General features: G+C 34.7%; 1 protein-coding gene across 1 annotated transcript; it reads left to right on the top strand.

Annotated features, from left to right (window-relative positions):
- The first annotated feature begins 15,467 nt into the window (after positions 1-15,467).
- On the top strand, positions 15,468-18,746 carry LOC137819342 (putative receptor protein kinase ZmPK1). Its single transcript, XM_068623152.1, has 2 exons — positions 15,468-16,572; positions 16,907-18,746. Exons 1-2 carry the CDS (start codon positions 15,615-15,617, stop codon positions 18,430-18,432), a joined length of 2,484 nt encoding a protein of 827 aa, XP_068479253.1. The 5' UTR covers positions 15,468-15,614; the 3' UTR covers positions 18,433-18,746.
- The last annotated feature ends 3,796 nt before the right edge of the window (positions 18,747-22,542 follow it).

The raw sequence follows: 22,542 nt of genomic DNA, 5'->3' as shown, positions 1-22,542 counted from the left end.
CCACCCTCACATTTGAAGTTCTTCCTTCTAGTCTTCTCAAAATTAAAAGAAGACATAAAATAAAGATGAGGCCCAAGCCCAAAGCCCAAGCCCAAGCCCAAGAAGGCCAAAGCCCAAAGAGCCCAAGTCCATCCCATGAGGGGCAAGGCCAAGCTTTGAAATACTCTTGTATAGTTTTAGGAGGTGTGGTTATTAAATAAAGGTGTGTGAAAATGTAAAATAAAGTCACATTGTCCATGTGACTTAGGAGAGTGGTGTAGGTGTAGTTTTTGGGAGGTGTCATAGTAGAAAAAGGTCACACCTCCCATGTGACTTGTTTTTTGTGGGAATTTCAAATGAGTTTATTTGAAATTTCCCACCTATTTTTCAGCACCTTAGGCTATAAATAGAGGTGCTTCCTTTGTAAAATTCAGATTGGAATTAATCTAAGAAAACTCTACTCAAATTTTGAGTGAACTTTGGAGAGCTTTTGGAGCCTTCTTCTCTAGTCTTATCTTGATGGATCATTGGAGTCCTCAAGTGGCGGCATCACTCTCATCTAGGAGCATTCCACACTTCTAATGGCGAGATCATCCAACATTCTTCCATCTTCATGAGCATTCTCTTCTCCTTCCTTTCTTCTCTTTCAATTGTTCATGTTGTCTTGTGTTCTTGAGTTGTTTGGTTCGGTTTTTCTGTTTTTCCAGCACCTATATTCTGTTCTTGTCTTTTAATTTCACTTTTGTTCGGTTCATATGTTTGCTTATTCAATTCTGTTCGGTCCTTTCAATTTTACCTCTCTTTGTTGATTCAATTTGACAATATGTGGAGCATCCAAATGAGTTTGGGATTTGGTACTAGTTTTTGGTGAGTTCTTGTCTTAGAACAATGATCCAACTCTAAGAAAAGTGCCTCTATAATGTCCAGCTCAAGGTGATTCCTAAGAATGTCAAGAATCATTCTCTATATGGCTAGTGGAATCACATCTTGTGGTATCATGAGTCTTAGGTTCTTCTTGTTTAATTGTTGAGTTGTGTGCACTTTAATTTCAAGAGCTCTTTAATTTTCTTACAATTTAAGTTTCTGTTTTAGAATTTTAATTGAGTATTCTTACTGTTTTTCTTTTACACCAAGTGCTTGTGAAAAGGTTTATGGCACTCATAATTCTTACGAGTATGGTTGCTCTTTTGGAATGGCATTATCCTTCCTAGAGTTTACCTTAAGCTTCCTTTCACTTGTAATTAAAATTTGTGATGTGTCTTTTAATTTTGTAATCATGTCAAGTTTTGTCTTAGTCATGTTATTCCATATTTGTCATTACTTTTAGTAGTACTTTTATTGTTTTGATTGTTTCTTGCTTTGGTGTCATATAATTTTCTGAATTGATGTTGATCCTTTGTGCATTTTCTTTTTAGAATTGAGTTCATACTTGTATTCTAGACCTATACAAGTTCCAATACATCATTTTCTATTATGTCTTTGCTAGTTCATCATCCTGTTTTTTTATTCCTATTAGGATTCCTCTGTTTCTGAAAAAAAAATGCTTACTGTTTTTCCTTATTGCAATTGATTTACTTACTGTAAAATTCTGAAATTCTGGATTTGAAATATTCAAAGTGTTAGAAAAGAATATAAAAAAGAATCATTCAAAAATACGAAGTACACAAAAAATGATAAATAAAATAAAAAAGTGTACAATTCTGCCGAAAAAAATACGGTAATCTGGCAGCGATTTTGAAAAATTTATTTCTCTCAATTGGCTTACTGTTTTTAATTGACTCCAGTGCCATTATTGAGTTAACATCTTGAAGTTTCTGTGGTTTAAATTTCATAATCCAGTTCGCTCTACATCATTCCAGTTAAATCAGTGAATATCAAGCACAGTTTGCATTTAAAAAAAAAATTCCAGTAGCTAATTTTTTGTTTTCTTCATCTACTCTAGTGCTTTTCCTTAAGTATTCTTTTGTGTGCCTACTTTTCTCATTGAGTTCTTTATTTTCTTGATTGTCTTTCATTCTTACTCTTTGAGTTTGTCTTACATATAGTATTCCTTTTGCAATTACCTTTCCTTGCTTATACATTTTCTTGTTTGTCTTTATTGTTTCATTGGTTTTGTGGTGGTTGCTTTTGAGATTGGTGTGCTTGCTTTGACATATTTCATTTGAGGATTCCAAGGCCTCAAGATCAGATTGGTGCAAGAACATTATTTCTTTGAGAGTGATCTCTTTTTTCTACCTCATTTCACTTTGGCAGTTTCATTGCCAAGCTCACTGTTTTTGCTAATTTTGTTTCTTAACTTGTTTGCTGTTTTTGTGCGTTTGCTGTTTTTTATTTGCAAAATGGCTGGCTATTCAAGTGGTGCATCTTACAAACAGCATTCTCCTTCCAAAGCTTCAGTCCTTGGTGAAGAAGAACATAGAAGAAGGAGGCATCACTATCATTCTCATGAAGAGAGCTATAACCGTGACCAAAGATATCACCAAGTGTTCAACATTGCTTGTAAAAAAGTCCCTAGTTTTAATGGTGATAGTGATCCTAATGTGTATTTAGAATGGGAGACTAAGGTTGACCATTATTTTCATGTGTATAAGGTCCAAGATGACCAAAAACTTAGATTAGTTTCTTTATCCTTTTTGGGCTATGCCAAAGAATGGTGGCATAAAATTGTAATGGACATTATATATCGCAAGAAACCTCCCGTGGTTTCTTGGAATGCTTTGAAAGAGTGTATGCGCGCGAGGTTTGTTCCTCCTTCTAGGAAGGAACACTTGTTGAAGTTCCAAAGGCTTCCTCAAGGACATAGGATGGTAGATGAATACTTTAAAGATTTTGAAACAACTTTGACTAAAATGAATATGCATGCTAATGAAGAGTCAAAGATTAAATGGTTTGTACGTGGTTTGAAAAGAGATATTAGAGATTTTGTAGAATTAAAAGAATATTCTTCTTTAAAGAGCGTGTTTCGCAAAGCCATCAAGGTAGAATCATATCTTTTGAACAAAACTTTCAAAAATACTCATGATGATGATTTCTACAACTCTTCTAGGAAGGATGCAAACAAAATTTCTCCTTCCAATTTTTCCAAACAAACCATGTTTCCAAACAAAGTTTCTACTACAAATCTTTCTACTCCTAAGTCACCTACCAAAACTTCAAATATCAAATGTTTTAAATGTTTAGGTTTTGGGCACATAGCTCTTCATTGTCCACAAAAGCAAATCTTAAAGATCAACAAGGTAAAACAAGACCTAACTCACCCACCTACCACAAGTAAACAAGAAAAAGACAAAGAAGGCCAAGTTGACATGGGTCTTATCCTTTCACCTCCAAGGTGTTTTCCTTCCTTATCTTTTTCATTACCCAAGGTTCCTATTTCACCACCATCTTGGTTAAAAAATGTTAGGGATGATTTGTTCATACCTCCTAATGGTTGTCACCATTTAAGAGGTCTTTTTCCAAAACATCACATCATTCCCAAACAAATTTTTCCAACTTGGTCGATTTATAGAACCTCCTTTTCTGAAATCCCATTATTTACAAATGCTAAGTCATGTTTACATTTTTCTTCCACTTTTAATTGTAAAACTAAACTGACTTTGTTATATGCAGGGATTCAGAATTCGTGGACGAATTCTCTCCAACTCGAGGAGTATGATGAGAATCAAATAAAGGAGGCTTTTATTAATGGAGGAAGAGGACATCCACCCTCACATTTGAAGTTCTTCCTTCTAGTCTTCTCAAAATTAAAAGAAGACATAAAATAAAGATGAGGCCCAAGCCCAAAGCCCAAGCCCAAGCCCAAGAAGGCCAAAGCCCAAAGAGCCCAAGTCCATCCCATGAGGGGCAAGGCCAAGCTTTGAAATACTCTTGTATAGTTTTAGGAGGTGTGGTTATTAAATAAAGGTGTGTGAAAATGAAAAATAAAGTCACATTGTCCATGTGACTTAGGAAAGTGGTGTAGGTGTAGTTTTTGGGAGGTGTCATAGTAGAAAAAGGTCACACCTCCCATGTGACTTGTTTTTGGTGGGAATTTCAAATGAGTTTATTTGAAATTTCCCACCTATTTTTCAGCACCTTAGGCTATAAATAGAGGTGCTTCCTTTGTAAAATTCAGATTGGAATTAATCTAAGAAAACTCTACTCAAATTTTGAGTGAACTTTGGAGAGCTTTTGGAGCCTTCTTCTCTAGTCTTATCTTGATGGATCATTGGAGTCCTCAAGTGGCGGCATCACTCTCATCTAAGAGCATTCCACACTTCTAGTGGCGAGATCATCCAACATTCTTCCATCTTCATGAGCATTCTCTTCTCCTTCCTTTCTTCTCTTTCAATTGTTCATGTTGTCTTGTGTTCTTGAGTTGTTTGGTTCGGTTTTTCTGTTTTTCCAGCACCTATATTTTGTTCTTGTCTTTTAATTTCACTTTTGTTCGGTTCATATGTTTGCTTATTCAATTCTGTTCGGTCCTTTCAATTTTACCTCTCTTTGTTGATTCAATTTGACAATATGTGGAGCATCCAAATGAGTTTGGGATTTGGTACTAGTTTTTGGTGAGTTCTTGTCTTAGAACAATGATCCAACTCTAAGAAAAGTGCCTCTATAATGTCCAGCTCAAGGTGATTCCTAAGAATGTCAAGAATCATTCTCTATATGGCTAGTGGAATCACATCTTGAGTGGATTACAAATTAAACTACCCAGATCCCACCCAAACACAGCAGCAACACCAACCTTTCATCAAACACATAGGATTTGGATTCTTCAAAGCACTTGATCACTCTTGATCAACAGTTGCTTCTTTAAAACAAGGGGATTTATCTATTACTGAATTTTTCACTAAACTCAGAATTGTTTGGGATGAATTGGAAAATTTTAGGCCTAATCCTATATGTGTCTGTGCAACCAAATGTTCATGTTCCGTTTTATCTGTTATTAATCAAAGAAGGTGTGAAGATCAGGCTATGCAGTTCGTGCATGGACTGAATGATCAATATCAAAATATAAGATCCCATGTTCTTCTTATGGAACCCATGCCTCCCATAACCAATTTTTTTTCTCTTGTGGCTCAACAAGAGTGCCAATTAGCCAGCAATTTTCTGACCACTAGTGTTAATAGTGTTAATTCCAATTGGAGTATCCCTGCTATTTTCTCTTTTTGTGGTAAGAATGGTTATACCGAAAATGCTTGCTTCCGCAAAATTGGTTTTCCTAATCAAGAAAAAAAAGTTTAAAAATATGGCAGTAACAACAACAAGAAACTGTGTACCCACTGTAATAGGGCAGGTCATACCCCCCCCCCCCCCCCCCGCCCCCGAGTATAAGCTTCATAAAACTAGTGTTGCTAATGTTGTAATATCTAATGATGTTTTTCCTGAGCATGCCAAGAAAGAACAGGAAAATTGTGTTTTTCACCTCTCTATGCAGTAGTATCAGGCCTTGGTTGACATTCTCAAGCAACATGCTAATGGAGCCACTACCAGCCAAGCGCTAGTGAATCAAGTGGGATCCTTCATTGTGAATTCCTCACACAAAGTTGTTGAACAGACTCCAACTAGTAATATGTACGCTTTAAATGATTACAAAATGCTAAAAACTATTGGCTTATATACTCAGGGGCCACTGACCATGTATGCATATCTCTATCTGAATATTCTTCTCATAAGAGCATTAAACCCATTCAAATCAGCATACCTAATGGTCATCATGTTTTTTCCTAATTTTTTGGAACCATTATTTTCAATGACAAACTGCATCTTACTGATGTTTTATATGTTCCTCAATTTGCTTTTAACCTCATATTTGCTTCAAAACTCAGTCTCACCCTAAACTGCAGTTTAATCTTTTCTTCTACCTATTATTTGATATAAGACAATCAAACCAAATAGAGGATTGGTTTAGTTGATGCTAAAGCTTCTTATGTTGTTTCTTCTTTCAATTGTGTTGTTGAAAACATTAAATTGTGGCATTACAGACTGGGCCACCTATCTGATGAGAGATTGAATGTTTTGAAAAATAAATACCCATGCATTTATGCTGAAAAAATGCATGTATGTGACGCTTGCCACCGTGCAAAACAAAAGAAACTTTCTTTTGCTTTAAGTAAATCTGTCATTGTTAAAAGTTTTGAATTACTTCACATGGACATTTGGGGACCATGTTCTATTGTTTCTATGCGTGGTTTTAGATATTTTCTAACTATTGTTGATGACTTCTCTCGCTATACTTGGGTCATTCTCTTGCATAATAAATTTGAAGTTCATAATCACATTCTTAAATTCATTGCCTATGCTGAAAATCAATTTCAAACTACTGTTCAAATTATTAGAACTGATAATGGTGCTGAATTTGCTATGAAAGATTTTTTCTCATCTAAAGGCATTATTCATCAAACTACTTGTGTTGAAACTCCTAAACAAAATGGCATAGTTGAAAGAAAACACCAACACCTCTTTAATGTAACCTGTGCCTTGCTTTTTCAAGCTAACTTGCCCCCCTCTTTTTTGGGATTTTGTTGTACAACACGTTGCCCTCCTTATTAATTGCATTCCCACTCCCTTTTTACGCAACACTTCAGCCTATGAAAAAATTAATGGAAAGCTTTTTTATCTCTCTTGCTTACGTGTTTTTGGATGCTTGTGTTACTCCAATAATCTTATTGCCCATAGAAAGAAACTTGATGCACATTTTGTTCATGGTATTTTTCTTGGCTTTCAACCCAACACTAAGGGTTATCTTTTTCTAAATCTCATTAACCATAATATTGAAGTATTGAAACACATTGTCTTTCATGAAGATCATTTTCCATATAAAATGAACACTGCACCTAGAAAAATCCCAATGATTTATCTCTATTCGTTCCCTCTAACTATGATTCCAACTCTGATTTTTCTTTTGATCCCGCTCCTCTTGAGACTCTGACACCTCATCCTCCTGAAGTTGTTCTGGATGCACCTCATCCTCCTGAAGTTGTTCTGGATGCACATCCAAGACGCTCCACATGTCCACGATGACCTTCTACATACCTAGAAGATTTTCACACTGAGTTACCGCTCACAAACAATGTAAGTACTAAATATCCTCTTTGTAATTTCATTTCATATCACTCCTTATCACCCAACTTTAAACACACTATTTCTTTTATTTCATATCACATGGAACCACGTAATTACACTGAGGCCTCTAAGCACAGTTGTTGGCAGCAAGCCATGAAAGATGAACTAGATGCTCTAGCCACTAACAACACATGGATCATGACATCTCTACCCCCTAGCAAAACCGTCATTGGTTGTCGCTGGATTTATAAGATCAAACATAGGTATGATGGAACCATAGATAGATATAAAGCTCGCCTAGTAGCAAAAGGTTATACCCAATTAGAAGGCCTTAACTTTCTAGATACCTATGCCCATGTTGCCAAATTAACCACTCTTCGGCTGTTCGTAGCAATTGTTGCCGCCAATAACTGGACCCTCACTCAACTTGACGTCAACAATTCTTTCTTACATGGTGAATTGATTAAAGAAGTTTGTATGAAACCACCTCCTAGTCTTGTTATTCCCCACTCCAACAGTGTTTTAAAACTTCAAAGGTCTCTCTATAGGCTTCGTCAGATTGGGAGACAATGGTATGCAAAGCTATCATCCTTCTTAATTTCAAATAAATACATTGTATCTAATGCAGACCACTCCTTATTTTTAAAACATTCTGGTTCTAATACAACTACATTACTTGTCTATGTGGATGATATTGTGTTGACTGGCAATGACAAAGCTGAAATTCTTCATATTACCAACATGTTGGACCAACATTTTAAGATCAATAATCTAGGCGCTCTCACTTATTTCTTAAGTCTTAAAGTAGCCCGCAACAGCTCTGGCATACACCTCAGTCAAATAAAATACACCATTGATCTCCTACATGAAACAGGCATGCAGGATTGTGCCCATATGCCCACTCCCATGGCACATTCATCTCAGCTTTCCATCACTGAAGGAACTTCACTGATTGATGAAGAAGCCTCGGCTTATCGCAGACTTATTGAACGTTTGATTTATCTAACCAACACCAGGCCTGACATTGCTTTCAGTGTTCACAATCTAAGCCAATTTGTTTCTGCATCCACTAGCAACCATAATCAAGCTGCCTTTTGTATTCTACGATACCTTAAAGGTATCCTGGATCTGGTATTTTTTTATTCAGCAATAGCTCCATGCATTTAAAGGCTTATAGTGATTCAGATTGGGCTACATGTCTTGATTCAAGAAAACCAGTCATTGGCTTTTCTGTTTTTTTGGGTGAATCCCTCATATCATGGAAATCCAAAAAGCAACAAACCATATCAAAAATCTCTTTTGAAGCAGAATATAGAGCCCTTGTTGCCACTACCTGTGAACTCAAGTGGCTAACCTTTCTTCTTCAAGACCTGCACGTCCCTTTCATCACTCCTACAACCTTATATTGTGATAGCCAATCTGCTATACAGATTGCATCTAACCAAGTCTTTCACGAACACACCAAACATATTGAAATCGATTGTCACATTGTCAGAGAAAAGCTCAATGCAGGGCTTCTCAAATTACTTCTGATATCCTCTGCCATGCAAACAGCTGACATCCTCACCAAACCTCTCCATCCTTCTGCCTTCAAAGAGCTTGTATGCAAGCTGGGAATGAAAAACATCTATTCCCAACTTGATGGGGGGTGATAACAGTATTAGTTTTTGTTATTTAATATTAACAGTTTTTGTTTAATTTTTGTTATAACAGATTTTTTGGTATGGGCCCATTACGTTCTCTTTATTGTACTCCTTAGGCCCAACTCTATTAGCAAGATTTTTCCTTTAAATCTTCTTTACCTTGTAATCAAAGAAACATGTAATACAATTTTCTCAGTTTTTTACTTTCTTCTCCAAAGTTGTGCCTATCTCAATTACGTGTCTTTGTCGGTTCACGCTTCTCTATCACAAATCATTTTGCGTTCATCTAGTGGCAACACATCTGCTCTGTTAGATAGCTTAAAAGTGGCTACTGTGTTAAATTGAGCAATCATATGTAGTTTCCTGTAGCAATCACCACTGTTATGCAGACTTGTTCTATTCCTAAAAGTTTTTCTCTGGCAATGCAGTTATGTTCCATTTAATTCCAAACTACATACCATCTTTATAGCTTTTGGTAACCTTCCTTGTCCATTCTTCACTAATATTATTTTTTGTTGTATCATGTGCATTGTGTCTATGCTCATTACAACCCTTGTAGGAGCCTTCCCTTATGTTCTTGAACACCTGCACACACTATCTATCTTAGCCCTAGAGTCATAACCATTAGTAGAGAATTAATATTTGTGTACCACATGTACTTTGTGTACCAGTTGGTATCCTAAGACCTCTTCTCCTAAGTTAATGTTTTAAAAAAATTATGGGATTTAAGTATCAAAATGAGTAAGTGAACTATGATAAGGGAAATTTGTTTCTTATCCAAACACATACCTTCAACTGTGCCACACACAATACCTGTTTAGCATCTATTTTTCGATTTTGAGAAACAATTAAATTCCTTTGCTTCCAAATAGTCCACACTAACACAACCCACGCCCCTTTTCAAATCAGGTTTTGTTTAGAGGTAAGAAAATGACATTTTGAAGTGATTAAAATTGTCCTTTGACCTTTTGTGTGTGACATTACGGATAGCCAGCCATTTTTGACACTAGTTTCATGTATTGATGTGTGATAATTTTCGTTTAGCATTAAAATTAAAATGATTTAAATAGAGAGTGTCTAACACCAAAGAGATCATATAGTATATATAAATAAGGTCATATAACCCAAAATCGTCTCCCATCGAATTCTATAGTCAATTCAGTAAATGAGTGGTAAGAATCTATCTGCATGCAATAAAAGTTTAACAATAAAGTAAAAGGAATAGAGATTGTTGTGCAGAAAAATAAAGTAGAGATTATAAAATAATTACTTTTAGGCTTTTCCATCAATGAATTCTTCATTAGTTAATAAATATATCATTCATTCAATCGTCTAAAAGGAATTGAATTGACCAACATACGTCAGCCAAAGACATTTGAATCTCATTAATGAAACATGTGTCCACTAATTTATTTGGTACCGTACTTGTCTCCTCCATGCGTATACTAAAAATATTTGTTATCTTTTACCTCTTGAATCATGCGCTCAAGATATTTTTCAGGAAACTAAACATGAGTCTAATTAAAGATAGAATTGAATTATCAACATGTGTTTAAAAACAATTTCCAAAATAGCAATTAAACTCAAAAAAATACTAAACATTTTACCGCAGTCAGATATTGAAGAACAAAACTTTAACTGCACAAAATCTCATAATTCATTATGAAATTACAAGAGAATCAACTCAAAGGAGTTTATCCTTACATGCGAAGGCAAAACAAAAGTATTAGAAAGAAGAAAACTAGAAAACTAAGAAAACCTTCATGATCTCTTTTTCAAACGTTATTGTGAAGTTTGATGATTTCTCATTGAAGCTTGTATGTTTCAATAGGTTTTGCTGCTCTAAGGGTCTCAGAAAAATATTCTGGTTCAGATTTTGTTAACAGTTTTCCGTTTCCAACTTTCTAGAATTCTCGAATTTTGTTTCCTTTTTATCACAATTCTATTTCCAGATTTATCATGATTTTGTTTCTTTGTGTTTTGCATGAAATTTGTTTCCAATTCTGTTTTTTTTTAATATTGTAGATTTTATTCTCTTATTCTTCTCCTCAAATTTCTTTTTATGTTTTGATTCAAAGAATCAACTTGGACATTTGCATGGCTCACTCACAAAGGTAGAAACTTCATTCAGACTGTCTAGCCGACCATTTACTCTAACAACACATAATTAATAGAAATGATAGTTAAGACCCAAATAAATCTAATTAAATTAATCTCATTTAAAATAGTGAATTCATTCATAATTACAATCCAAGAAAATATGATTAAATTTTTAAAATGTGAATAAAATTATACTCATAATGTTATAATCAACTGAGCAATAAACACACAAATTGTCACTGAAATGGACACCCCTACGAGGACATGCCAAGAAAAATGTTTTAACTTTCCATAGACCTAAAAACATTTCATCTCACCCTCGTACCATGATGTTGTAATACATCTAAGTTGATTTGCTAGAGAACTCATGATTTTCACCTATTCTCCAAATTCTCTTATCAAGTCGAACCCTACTTAGCTGAACATTGCAAGTTCATCCATATCCTTAATATCCTTTCGTTATCTTCACTCTTTACACCTATTACACTTATTTCTCATACTACTATATTTATATTTATATTTAAATTGAACAATGTTTTTTCATAACCACTTGCCTCATATTTCAACCTCCACTTCCACTTACCTAGTAAGCTAACATAAAAATATTTGTTTATATGATGTGATATAAAAGAACATTTTTACATAAATCTATATTAAAGTTTTGTTTGGGTGAAAAAAAGTTACTACATAATAATCATCACGAGAACTTCTCAATTGCACGACAACAATTGAATAATAAAAAGAACTTCTCAACACATGATAACATTTGGGTTTATAAATGCTCTTTGAATTGAAATGAAAGTTATCATTATAATATTATTAATATAAATGATTAGATGTATGCATAGCTAGTTTCTAAATAAATAACTTATTTTTCATGCGTTGCTTTACTATGAATACGTTATCTTTTCTCATATTTTTTATACATAAATTCCATTTTAAAATAAACATAAATTCAAAGTTAGGACATGTGTATTTGCAAAAAATATTATATTTAATTAATATTTGAAAAAACAAAAAACTTTAAAACTTAAACTAGAATCATTTAAAACATATGGCTACACTTTGAGAATTAAAAAAGATACTTCCACCATAAACTGGTGTTAGTACTACTACTACTTCCAATTGAACTAATTTGGATTTTTTTTAGAACTTACCCATTTAGGTAATTATAAAAACAAATTACACTAAATCAATAAATTATTTCAGTAATGGTAATCACACCATTAGAGTAAACCTATAAGAATAATTCTTCTTTGGACGAAAGGATAGACACTTTTTCTAATTCTCTTTTCTTTCTCTCTCTTTTTTTAGCAATACTCTCTTTCTACTATTGCTTGAAAACTATTGCAAGTATGACTTTTTTTGTGGTTTTACTTTTTATTTAATAATTCTTTCTCTTTATTTAAAAATAAAATCTATCAAAAATTGTAATTTGAAATATTTTTTAAAAAATTTACATACTTAGAAATATTTCATTTTCATCCTTATCTATACCACTTTAAATCTTTATAGTCTCTATGAAATTATTAAAATATTCTCTTAATTTTGAAAGATTACACAGGTTTTCTTTACTTTTTTTTATAATATATATAAAAAAATATAAGAAGAAAATAATAGTATAATAAACTTTTCTCTTCCTAATGTGAATAGATAACAGAAGAACATAAAGAATGCATCTCTAAGTCTTCTTTTCTGACTTCTCATTACTGTATTCAAATTGAGCTACTCAATCACTTCTTTGGTCTTCATTGCAATTCCCTGAACTTTCCCATTTCCAACATTTTCGAAGTGATTAATTGACAAAAAAGGTTAAAAGTGACTTACTTTTAAATAATTATGTACAAGTAGAAATTAATATATATATATATATATATATATTATGATAAAAAAAAAGAGTTTTTAAATTGAAAGTGAATTTCTCTATCTTCTACCGTCTTTTTTTTATATATATAATGAAAAAACAAAGCTTTTTTTTATCATATCCTCCTTTCAAAGCCATAAAAATGTAAACATATTGACTATGATTAATATTGGTAGGAAAATCTCTTATTATAATTTTTTTTTATCATTGAGAGCAAAAACATGCCTTTAATTTCTATTTTATTTTCGATATAACTTTTTCTTATCATTGTTGAAATTAGATATTTTGACCGAAGGGACACGCGGCACATGTTTTTGATTTGTCCATCTTAAATAATTTCATCTACCACTTCACATCGCAGCGTTTACTTCTTATTTTACTTTTCCATACATAAACCATCAATTTCTTCTTTTTTATTAAGTAATTATTAAAATAGATGAAATTTTTAAAAATTATCAAAATAGATACAAGATTATGATATCACAAAAATTTCGTTAAAAAAAATATAAATATTAAAATCAGGTCAAGTAAGACGACTTCAATGTATTAATTTAAACGTAATCAAATTTCAACCATATTCACACTAGTTATACATTTTTTATAATTTTTTAAAATCTTATCCTTTTATCTTCTAAAATTTTATACCCTCAAATCTTTCTAAAATCAATATTTTTTCTTATTGATGATACCTAATTAGTCTTATTCATTGATATCTTATTGCTTTAGTAAAAGGGTCTCTTTCAACAATCACAAATTTAAAAAATATATTCACTTCAACCACATAAATGGAAGAGAATTAAGAATCAAAAACACTTAAAAAATTTCAATCAATTTACAGTTGATAAAACTAGAAGGTAGTTGCTAAATACATGTATTAAATTTTATAACCACATTACACCCAGTGAAATAAACATGTATCATTCTTAACAAGTATTTCATAATAAACATACTTAAGTATTAAACACCTCATGTACGATTCCTTTTAATTATGACTAAGAAATTCATTTTGCCCTTGCATAGCTAGTCCATGATGTTTTCATGACAACTTCACACATTTTCTTGCTCTATGCTTGACTCATGTGGAATTGTTACTTTTTTCTTTTCTTCCATCTTGTTCTTCGGGTACGTCTTTATCATCAACATAAGACCTCTACAGATGTTCGTTATCCTCTACAGAAGAACTATCATGCACATCAGATTTTGCCTATGCAGTTAAAAATCCTTGTAACTCTTTCAACTCCTTCTCCAAATTGCTAATGACAACCTATTATTTCTTCGCTTGGCGAAGCATATCAACTACTCTCAGCTTCATTTTACCATAATCTTTTTTTTTACATGGTTGTAAATCCACGTCGAACTACCTCAAATGCTTATAGAACGAATTCATTTGCAGCTCTTCATTGGATACAAATAAGTCCACAATAATTTGTTCATGCACACAATAAATACCAACATAAATGAAAAAAAAATTTAAGTATTCTACATTTAATAAAAATTTCATGTATTCTACAAACCACATTTTGTTGCGACCCACATGCAATTTCAATGTCACCCAGCCTAACATTAATCCAGTATGTGATACAAGGATATCTATTTCCAATATCGGCACTTGGCGCTTATAAGAGAACAAATGTTCAAGAACCCATATCTACACAATTCATGTCATAAATTAATGTTAGTAACCACAAAATGGATGGGAAGTCATTACACATACGAACTAAACATTTTAAATTACCTACATTAAGTAGACACAACCACCAACATGGATATATGTAGCATTAGTTTTTCTCATAAATCATTTTCTCATATACATCACTATGTTTGAAAAAACTCCTACTCTTACAATTGTTTTCTATTTTTGCTTAGTCAAATTTGTCTCCCACAACTTTAAGACCTATACCTAAAAAAACATCTAACACAGTAAATGAGACAACTGTAGAGTTCACTACAAAACTGTGACTCCTCTCCACCCATCTAGTACATAACTCCCTTAAAAGGCAGTGAACACTCACTTTCCATTCTATAAAAAGTTTCCCTGGATTTGTGCAGGAAGTTTAATGTCGGTCACCACATATTCCTACTAGGGTAACCATATACTGTCACCCTCTAAGTTGAGTGAATTTTTGTGGTCACTTCACACTGTCATACTCTCATGGTCTCTAAGAAACTTATTTAACCCACTTTCTCCCCACCTCATGCCCCTCCCCAACCAAGACGAACACTCACTTCTCATTTCCATAAAAAATTTTCTTGGGTTTGTGCAGGAAGTGTAATGTGGGTCACCACATATTCCTACTAGGGTCACCACATATTGTCACTCTATAAGTTGAGTGAATTTTTGTGTTCACTTCACACTGTCCTATTCTCATGACCTTGCACTTGCAACAATGAAGGACAATGTGCACTGCAACAATGAAGGACAATGTGCACTGCAACAATGAAGGACAATGTGCACAACATTTGCCCGAGAATGAAGGATGTGCACAACACTTGCAGCAATAAAGAACAATGCGCACGACACTTACACGAGAATGAAGGAACGTGAACAAGAATACACTTACACGAGAATGAAGGAACGTGAACAAGAATGAAAAAGACAATGGCTACGGAAGAAGAAGACACCCCAATATCTTAAACCCTAATTTTTATCCTTTCTGACCTTTAAAGAAATTTTTAATCTATTAAACGTATTAAACTGCTCCACAACTTCAATAAAATAATATTAACTTTCACACTACTTTGACACGTAGATAGTTGTATGATTGAGCAACTGCGGTGCCAGTGGTTTAACCATCATTTTCCTTATAAAAACCAACGAACTTTATTTATCATTTGACAATTGACTTTTCAGTTCTTTGAGAAACAAGAAAACGATGGAAAGTACTGAGAAAAGAGTGAACAAAGCAGAGGAAAATGGTGGCTTCTTTTGTTCTCTTTCATTTTAAATAATGACATGAACTTCAACATTAGCACGCAGTATCATGCAAATGGCATGTTCAAGAGTGTGTTTGGGTGTTCTGATTCCTCTGATATTGTTCCATAAGTTGCATGCTTCATCTTCCTTGTCTCTCTCCGTAGAGAAGTTGAAAGAAGACGTGATAGTGTCATCACCCAAACCAACATTCACAGCAGGCTTTTACGCCGTCGGACAAAACGCTTTCTGCTTCGCAATATGGTACACCAACTCACCCAACACCCTCGTTTGGATCGCCAACCGGGACCACCCCGTTAACGGAAAACGCTCCACCCTCTCCCTTCTCAAATCCGGCAACCTCGTTCTCACCGACGCCGCCCAGTTCCAAGTCTGGTCCACCAACACTGCCGCCACATCTAAACAAGTCCAGTTACGTTTGCAAGACAACGGCAACCTCGTACTCCTCGAAAGCCAGAACATTTCCTCCGACGTTGTGATATGGCAGAGCTTCGATTTCCCAACCGACACGCTTCTTCCTGGTCAAGCTCTCACGAAGAGCACCAGCCTGGTTTCTTCGAGAAGCGGGAGCAACCACTCCTCCGGTTTCTACAAGCTCTTCTTCGACTCCGAGAATGTTCTTCGCATCATGTACGAGGGTCCTCAAGTTTCCAGCGTTTATTGGCCTGACCCTTGGCTTCAGAACAACAACTTCGGAAACGGTGGCACGGGAAATGGTAGATCCACTTACAACGATAGCAGGGTCGCGGTGCTTGATGATTTCGGCTACTTGGTTTCTTCCGATAACTTCACTTTCAGAAGCATTGACTACGGGGCGGTGCTGAAACGGAGGTTGACCCTCGATCACGACGGTGGTGCGAGGTTGTACAGCAAGAACGATGGGGAAGAGAATTGGACAATGTCAGGGGAATTTCGTTCACATCCTTGCTACGTTCATGGGATTTGTGGGGCTAACAGCTATTGCAGATACGACCCTCCCAGTGGTCGAAAGTGTTCGTGCCTTCCAGGTATGAGAACGAAACATGTTAAACTTTTCCAAAACTAGATTTCAGTTTTTTGTGTTAACAACTTTTCTGAAGATTAACTTTTTGGAAAGTATATATATAATGGACCATTTTAAGGGGAGGTTCTGTTTCTAATTGCGTTTCTTCTTCAACAAGTTTTTCTTTAAATTAGTTTTAACTTACATGAAAAATATTGTGATTTTACCGTGTCAACATGTTCATGAGCTGATTAACGTACAAAACTCTTGTGTTCTTTTACTTTCTTGATTCCTTTTTCTATAACAACATATTATGTTCTTTTGTTGTGAGTGTTTAATGAGAGGAATTATGTAAATAGGTCATTCGTGGGTTGATAGTGAAGACTGGTCACAAGGTTGCAAACCAACTTTCCAACATTTGTGCAGCAAAAAGAACAGCACCGACGAGTATGAGGCTCGCTTCCTGCACATACCTGATGTTGATTTCTACGGATACGACCTTGGCTACTTTGGAAATTACAGCTACCAACAGTGTGAGAGTCTCTGCAAGCAGTTGTGCGAATGCAAAGGGTTTCAACACAGCTTTTCAGACGAAAATGCTTTCTTTCAGTGCTACCCAAAGACGCATTTGCGTAATGGGAATAGTCAACCAGGTTTCAAGGGATCATTCTTCCTCAGACTTCCTTTATCGTCTCGTGATGAGTACGAGAACACCATCCAAAATAATGGCTTGGTTTGTGGGGGAGATACTGAGGGCTCAGAGCTGCTTAAAAGATCGTATGTTCAAGGGGGAGAAAATGGATCGGTTAAGTTCATGCTGTGGTTTGCAAGCGTTTTGGGGGGAGTTGAGCTGGTGTGCATCTTTCTGGTGTGGTGTTTCTTGTTTAGGAATAATAGAACGTTACCCTCAGGGGCTGAAGGACAAGGGTATGTTCTTGCAGCAGCTGCGGGGTTCAGGAAATTCAGTTACTCTGAACTGAAACAAGCCACCAAAGGTTTCAGCGAAGAGATTGGAAGGGGTGGTGGTGGTACAGTGTATAAGGGTGTCTTGACAGATAATCAAGTGGTGGCAATAAAGCGTCTTCATGAAGTAGCAAACCAAGGAGAAAGCGAGTTTCTGGCTGAGATAAGCATCATTGGTAGGCTTAACCACATGAACTTAATATCCATGTTGGGGTATTGTGCGGAAGGAAAGCATAGGTTGTTGGTTTATGAGTACATGGAGAATGGTTCTTTAGCTCACAACCTTTCATCAGCTTCAAATGCACTTGACTGGAGCAAAAGGTATAACATTGCTGTGGGAACAGCAAGGGGTCTGGCCTACTTGCATGAAGAATGCTTGGAGTGGGTTTTGCATTGTGACATCAAGCCTCAAAACATACTTCTTGACTCTGATTATAAACCAAAAGTAGGGGATTTTGGGTTGTCTAAGCTACTTAACCGGAACAATCTTAACAATTCAAGCTTCTCAAGGATAAGAGGAACAAGAGGTTACATGGCACCTGAATGGGTTTTCAACTTGCCAATCACTTCCAAGGTTGATGTGTACAGCTATGGCATTGTTCTCTTGGAGATGATCACTGGAAGGAGCCCAACAACAGGTGTCCAACTCACAGAGTTAGAAGCAGAGTCACCTCATCATGAGAGGTTGGTGACATGGGTGAGGGAGAAAAGGATGAAAGGATCAGAAGTTGGATCATCTTGGGTGGATCAAATCGTTGACCCTGCTTTGGGATCAAACTATGACATGAATGAAATGGAGATATTGGCAACAGTGGCTTTGGAATGTGTAGAGGAAGAGAAAAATGCTAGGCCCAGCATGAGTCGAGTAGCAGAGAAGCTGCAGGGTCATCACACGATTGTTGATGCTTTGAACAAAGAATAGCCATGCATCTCTTCTATGACAGCAAAGTCACTTCCAGTGATCCTATTCTTGATAATAATGCAATTAATATTTTTAATTCAGTTATGGACTGTGTGCATCTTTATTTTCATTTGTTTGTTACCATGTTGTTCTCTTGAAACAGTGGCTTAGTGTGTATTGTAAAACTAGTTTGAATACTTCTTTTTTCTGTTCTAGAAGGTAGGAATAGATTAGTTGACTTTTTCTTTTCCAAAATAAATTATGTCCAACACTCATAAACTGGTTGCTAATAAGTACAAGCCTTCTGATGAGAATGAAGCAAAGTGTTTGTGTGAGAGTGGAAGTACCAACAGAATCCAGGGCACAACATTCTTACAAACCTGTGCAACTAAATAAAATTGACTATTTTTTACATTAATTTATATATATTGTTACATGTGAAAAAATACAAACAGTTAGATATAATTTTATTCCATGTAAAAAAAAAGGAATGTTAGTTTATATTTCTATAACTTCTATTTTTTATCCTTCTAAAATTGATTATTTTTTATCTTTTATATCTAAAATATGTGTTCTAAATAGTCTTGATTAGTATTTGTGCTATAATGTTAGCATGCAACACTCCTAACAAATATTAAACTTCATAAAATAAATTAAATTTATTTATCTTGTGTACTATTCATCCCTTTCCAAATAATAAATCTTTAGTTTGATTCAAAAGTTGTTTTTGATATGAAGTAATGTAAAGTAGCTAAACTGGTTAAAGAAAGAGAGTATTTGGCATTGGCAATGTAGGAAACAAAACACACATTTCCATCATCTTTACACAAGGAAGCCAACATGTCCATTTTTTGCTCCAACAAATCTGATTCATCTTCTCGTTTAGCAAGAAGCTTCAAAAACTCTGCATGGAGCATGAGCTCCCTAATGACTGCATTGCCAGAATCTCCCTCCACCATCTGCAGCCACGCCTCAACCATACTTCCTCCCAACACACGCCACTCCCTTCATTCAAACACAACACACCATGCCACTGAGTTCTCCACTCCAAGAGACCACGTTCGTACAATTACCACCCCTTCAAGAAACTCCTTCTTTGCCTCATCTTCCAATGAATCTTTCTACCATAATAATCACTTTCTCCTTTACTTTGTTATCACCCACCTAAGTTTTCTTGCTGCATTCCATTTGATTCTTTCTAGCTATTTCTTTTCCGGGTTCTTGAAAATGTTTCCCATTTTTCATGTGTCACTGATACAAATTTTCTTGATTCACCATCATGCATGTTGTTGACTGGTTTGCTTTACGTCATCATTGAACAAACATAATGGACTCACTCTAATCTACCCTGTTGGTTTTTTTTGGATTCCCAGAGCTTTGGCATGGCCTGCAATATTGACAATGACGACAACAACATCAAGTTCTCCACTTGCCTCTCAGATATTGATGAATGGTTGGAACATGCCAATAAGTTCTGCAGATCCTCTAACCATCTTACAGGTTTGTCACGTGATCTCATGTCTATCTGGTTGCTGCTTTCTAGTAGTGTGTTTAGATTCATGTTACATGATTTAGAATTGATTTTGAGTTGAACTAGTTTAGCATTAGTTTGAAGAAAAAAAATACCACTGAGTTTGACTACTAACTTGTTTGTAGAATAAAAACTATTTGGACACAAGTCACTTCAAAATCAATTTTACAAAATCCAATTAGTAAACAGATTAACTAAACACACTAAAAGCTATTATTCATTACACCTATTCTAATGTTTTGATCAGAATCTATTGATTCGGGGCAAAATGGAAGCCAAGAAGAAGAAGACTCGAGACTCTCAGCAATGTGCAACAGCTACCTTGTGGCTCCAGAACATCGTGAACTTCACAACATAACATTACCCTGTGTAAGAGAAGATAGTCCTGTTTTCAAAGGCCAGACCTGCCTTACCTGCACTCACAGAGCCGCAAAGTGTGGAGGCTATGAACGAACAAGATTGATTGGACCATATGATGAATTTTTCGATGATGTCAGGAGGAGGAAACAGGAAGCAGAAAGAGATGCACATAAAGCCAAGCATGTTGAACTTATGCTCAAGTGAGTGAGAACAAAGCAAAAATTTCTCAAACCTCTCACTTTTTGTTTGTGTGATTGTCATTGAGACAGTAACAAAGCAAGTTTTGATAAATTTGGTGATAGGATGAGAAGAAAGGAACACGCCATAAATGATTGGGAGTTACAGCAAACAAGAAAAGTTATGGACAAGATGGATAAAATTCAGGCATGTAAGCTTGTTCCATCTATATTACATTTAAATATGTAGATTGTGCACACATTTCACCCTTAATAGGGTAGAAGAACAAAGCACAAACTGTGCAGTATCAAACTGCTTGTTTAACATTGAATTGTGTACATCAACCCTCAAATGCTCTGAAGGATTAAACACAATGCAAACTTGAACTCTAGTTATCTGGTAAAGTAGCAAGAGCTTCACATAAGGATCATAGGAAGTAAGAACCCAAGTTTAACAGCGTCTCCTCATGTTTTGACTGAAATGTTAGCGACTCCACAGAGAACCAAATACACAGTAAGATTTTGAGAAGGGTTACAAGTCTATTTGGAAAAACTTCTTCATAAATAATTCTAAAAGAGAAAAGTAAAATTAACTTCTACATGAGAAGTAAATAACAGAGAAACTGATTTCAGTTTTCATTTTGTCTTTATCTTCTACCTGATAAGTTTCTCTACACAGTGTCCTTTTATGCCACATTAGCAACACAAGTAGATTCTTAAGCAAATGCATGTCTTCATTGTACCCTCCTCTTTTTTTTCATAAATCCTTTATCGCCTGTGATTACAGAATGATCTGGAGAGGAAGCAATTTAAGGCCTCAGTGAGGACTCAAAAGAAACTATGCCTAGTGAGGGAAAAAGCAGAGAAGCAAAAGCTAGATTTGAGACGATCAACAATGAAAAGATTTCAACAGATGAAAACATCTGAGACTCTCTCCCCTTCAGAACCTTCTTGGGGTTCAGACCTCCCATTACGTCAAAATGGTTCCTTCTACTAGAGCTTTGTTCCTCGTTGTTTGTAAAATGGTTGGTTAGAGTTTATATATGCTCATGGTGAAGTTGAAATAAGGGATACTGTGACACTTTCAGGTTTTTTTCCCTTTATTTGGACAGGACACTGACCACATTAGGAAACTTTTTATGTGTGCAAATTCCTTTGCCAAAAAAGCTGAAGATGCCACACTCATGGCATGCCTAAGTTCCAAAGTGTTTCCAGTAAGATATCTTGAGAAGGGTTGGAAGATGAGGGAGATAGTTTTAGAGATTCTTCACCTTTTTGTAATAGAAATTGTTTCCTCCACAGTTAACAAATTGGTTGAATCATGTTCTGTAAGCTTCACTTCATTTTAATTTGTTCTCTTCCGTCTTCAAATTAATTTTGACCTTTTATTTATGTTTCTTTGCAACTTATAAATAAATATAAATATTATAAAACAAATTCTTTTATAAAATTTATCATTAGTTTTCAAACTTATTTTTCACTTATCCATAAGCACTGGCGTATCCAAAGTTACTTCAGGATTAACAGTTGCACTCTATCATTTTTCTAAATATACAATTAAATATATTTAATTTGCATATTTTTTACACCTCTTAATATATATATATATATATATATATATATATATTGATCTTCTGGTTTCATGTATTTACATATAAGAGTTGGTAATTATACTGTTTGCCCTCACTGATCCGTGGTCTTACATATGTTTAAATATGTTTCAGAGAAGTGTTTATGAAAAAAAAAATTAGGAAAGGTTAAAGAGATTAGATATGATGAATCAGTGATAACGAGCTTATATAAACAATTTATAAAAGCACTTTTCGTTTGTTTTACTTGTAAAACGGTTGCTTTATTATATAACAAGTCATTCATATTTGCCTTTATTTATTAAAAAGTATATTCTGTAATTTACATAAACATGTACATAATTAAAATGACAAATTTATAAACATATTTTTAATAAAATAAATTCAAAATACTTACTGAAAAGTATTATAAAATAAAAAAATTTATGTAAATTTTTTCATAGAAGAAACCACATGCATATTCAAGGAGAAAGAA

Source organism: Phaseolus vulgaris, chromosome 10 (genome assembly GCF_000499845.2).
Source record: "Phaseolus vulgaris cultivar G19833 chromosome 10, P. vulgaris v2.0, whole genome shotgun sequence".
Classification (NCBI taxonomy): Eukaryota; Viridiplantae; Streptophyta; class Magnoliopsida; order Fabales; family Fabaceae; genus Phaseolus; species Phaseolus vulgaris.
Note: the sequence above shows the minus strand (reverse complement) of the source record. Positions and strands in the feature narration are given on the sequence as shown.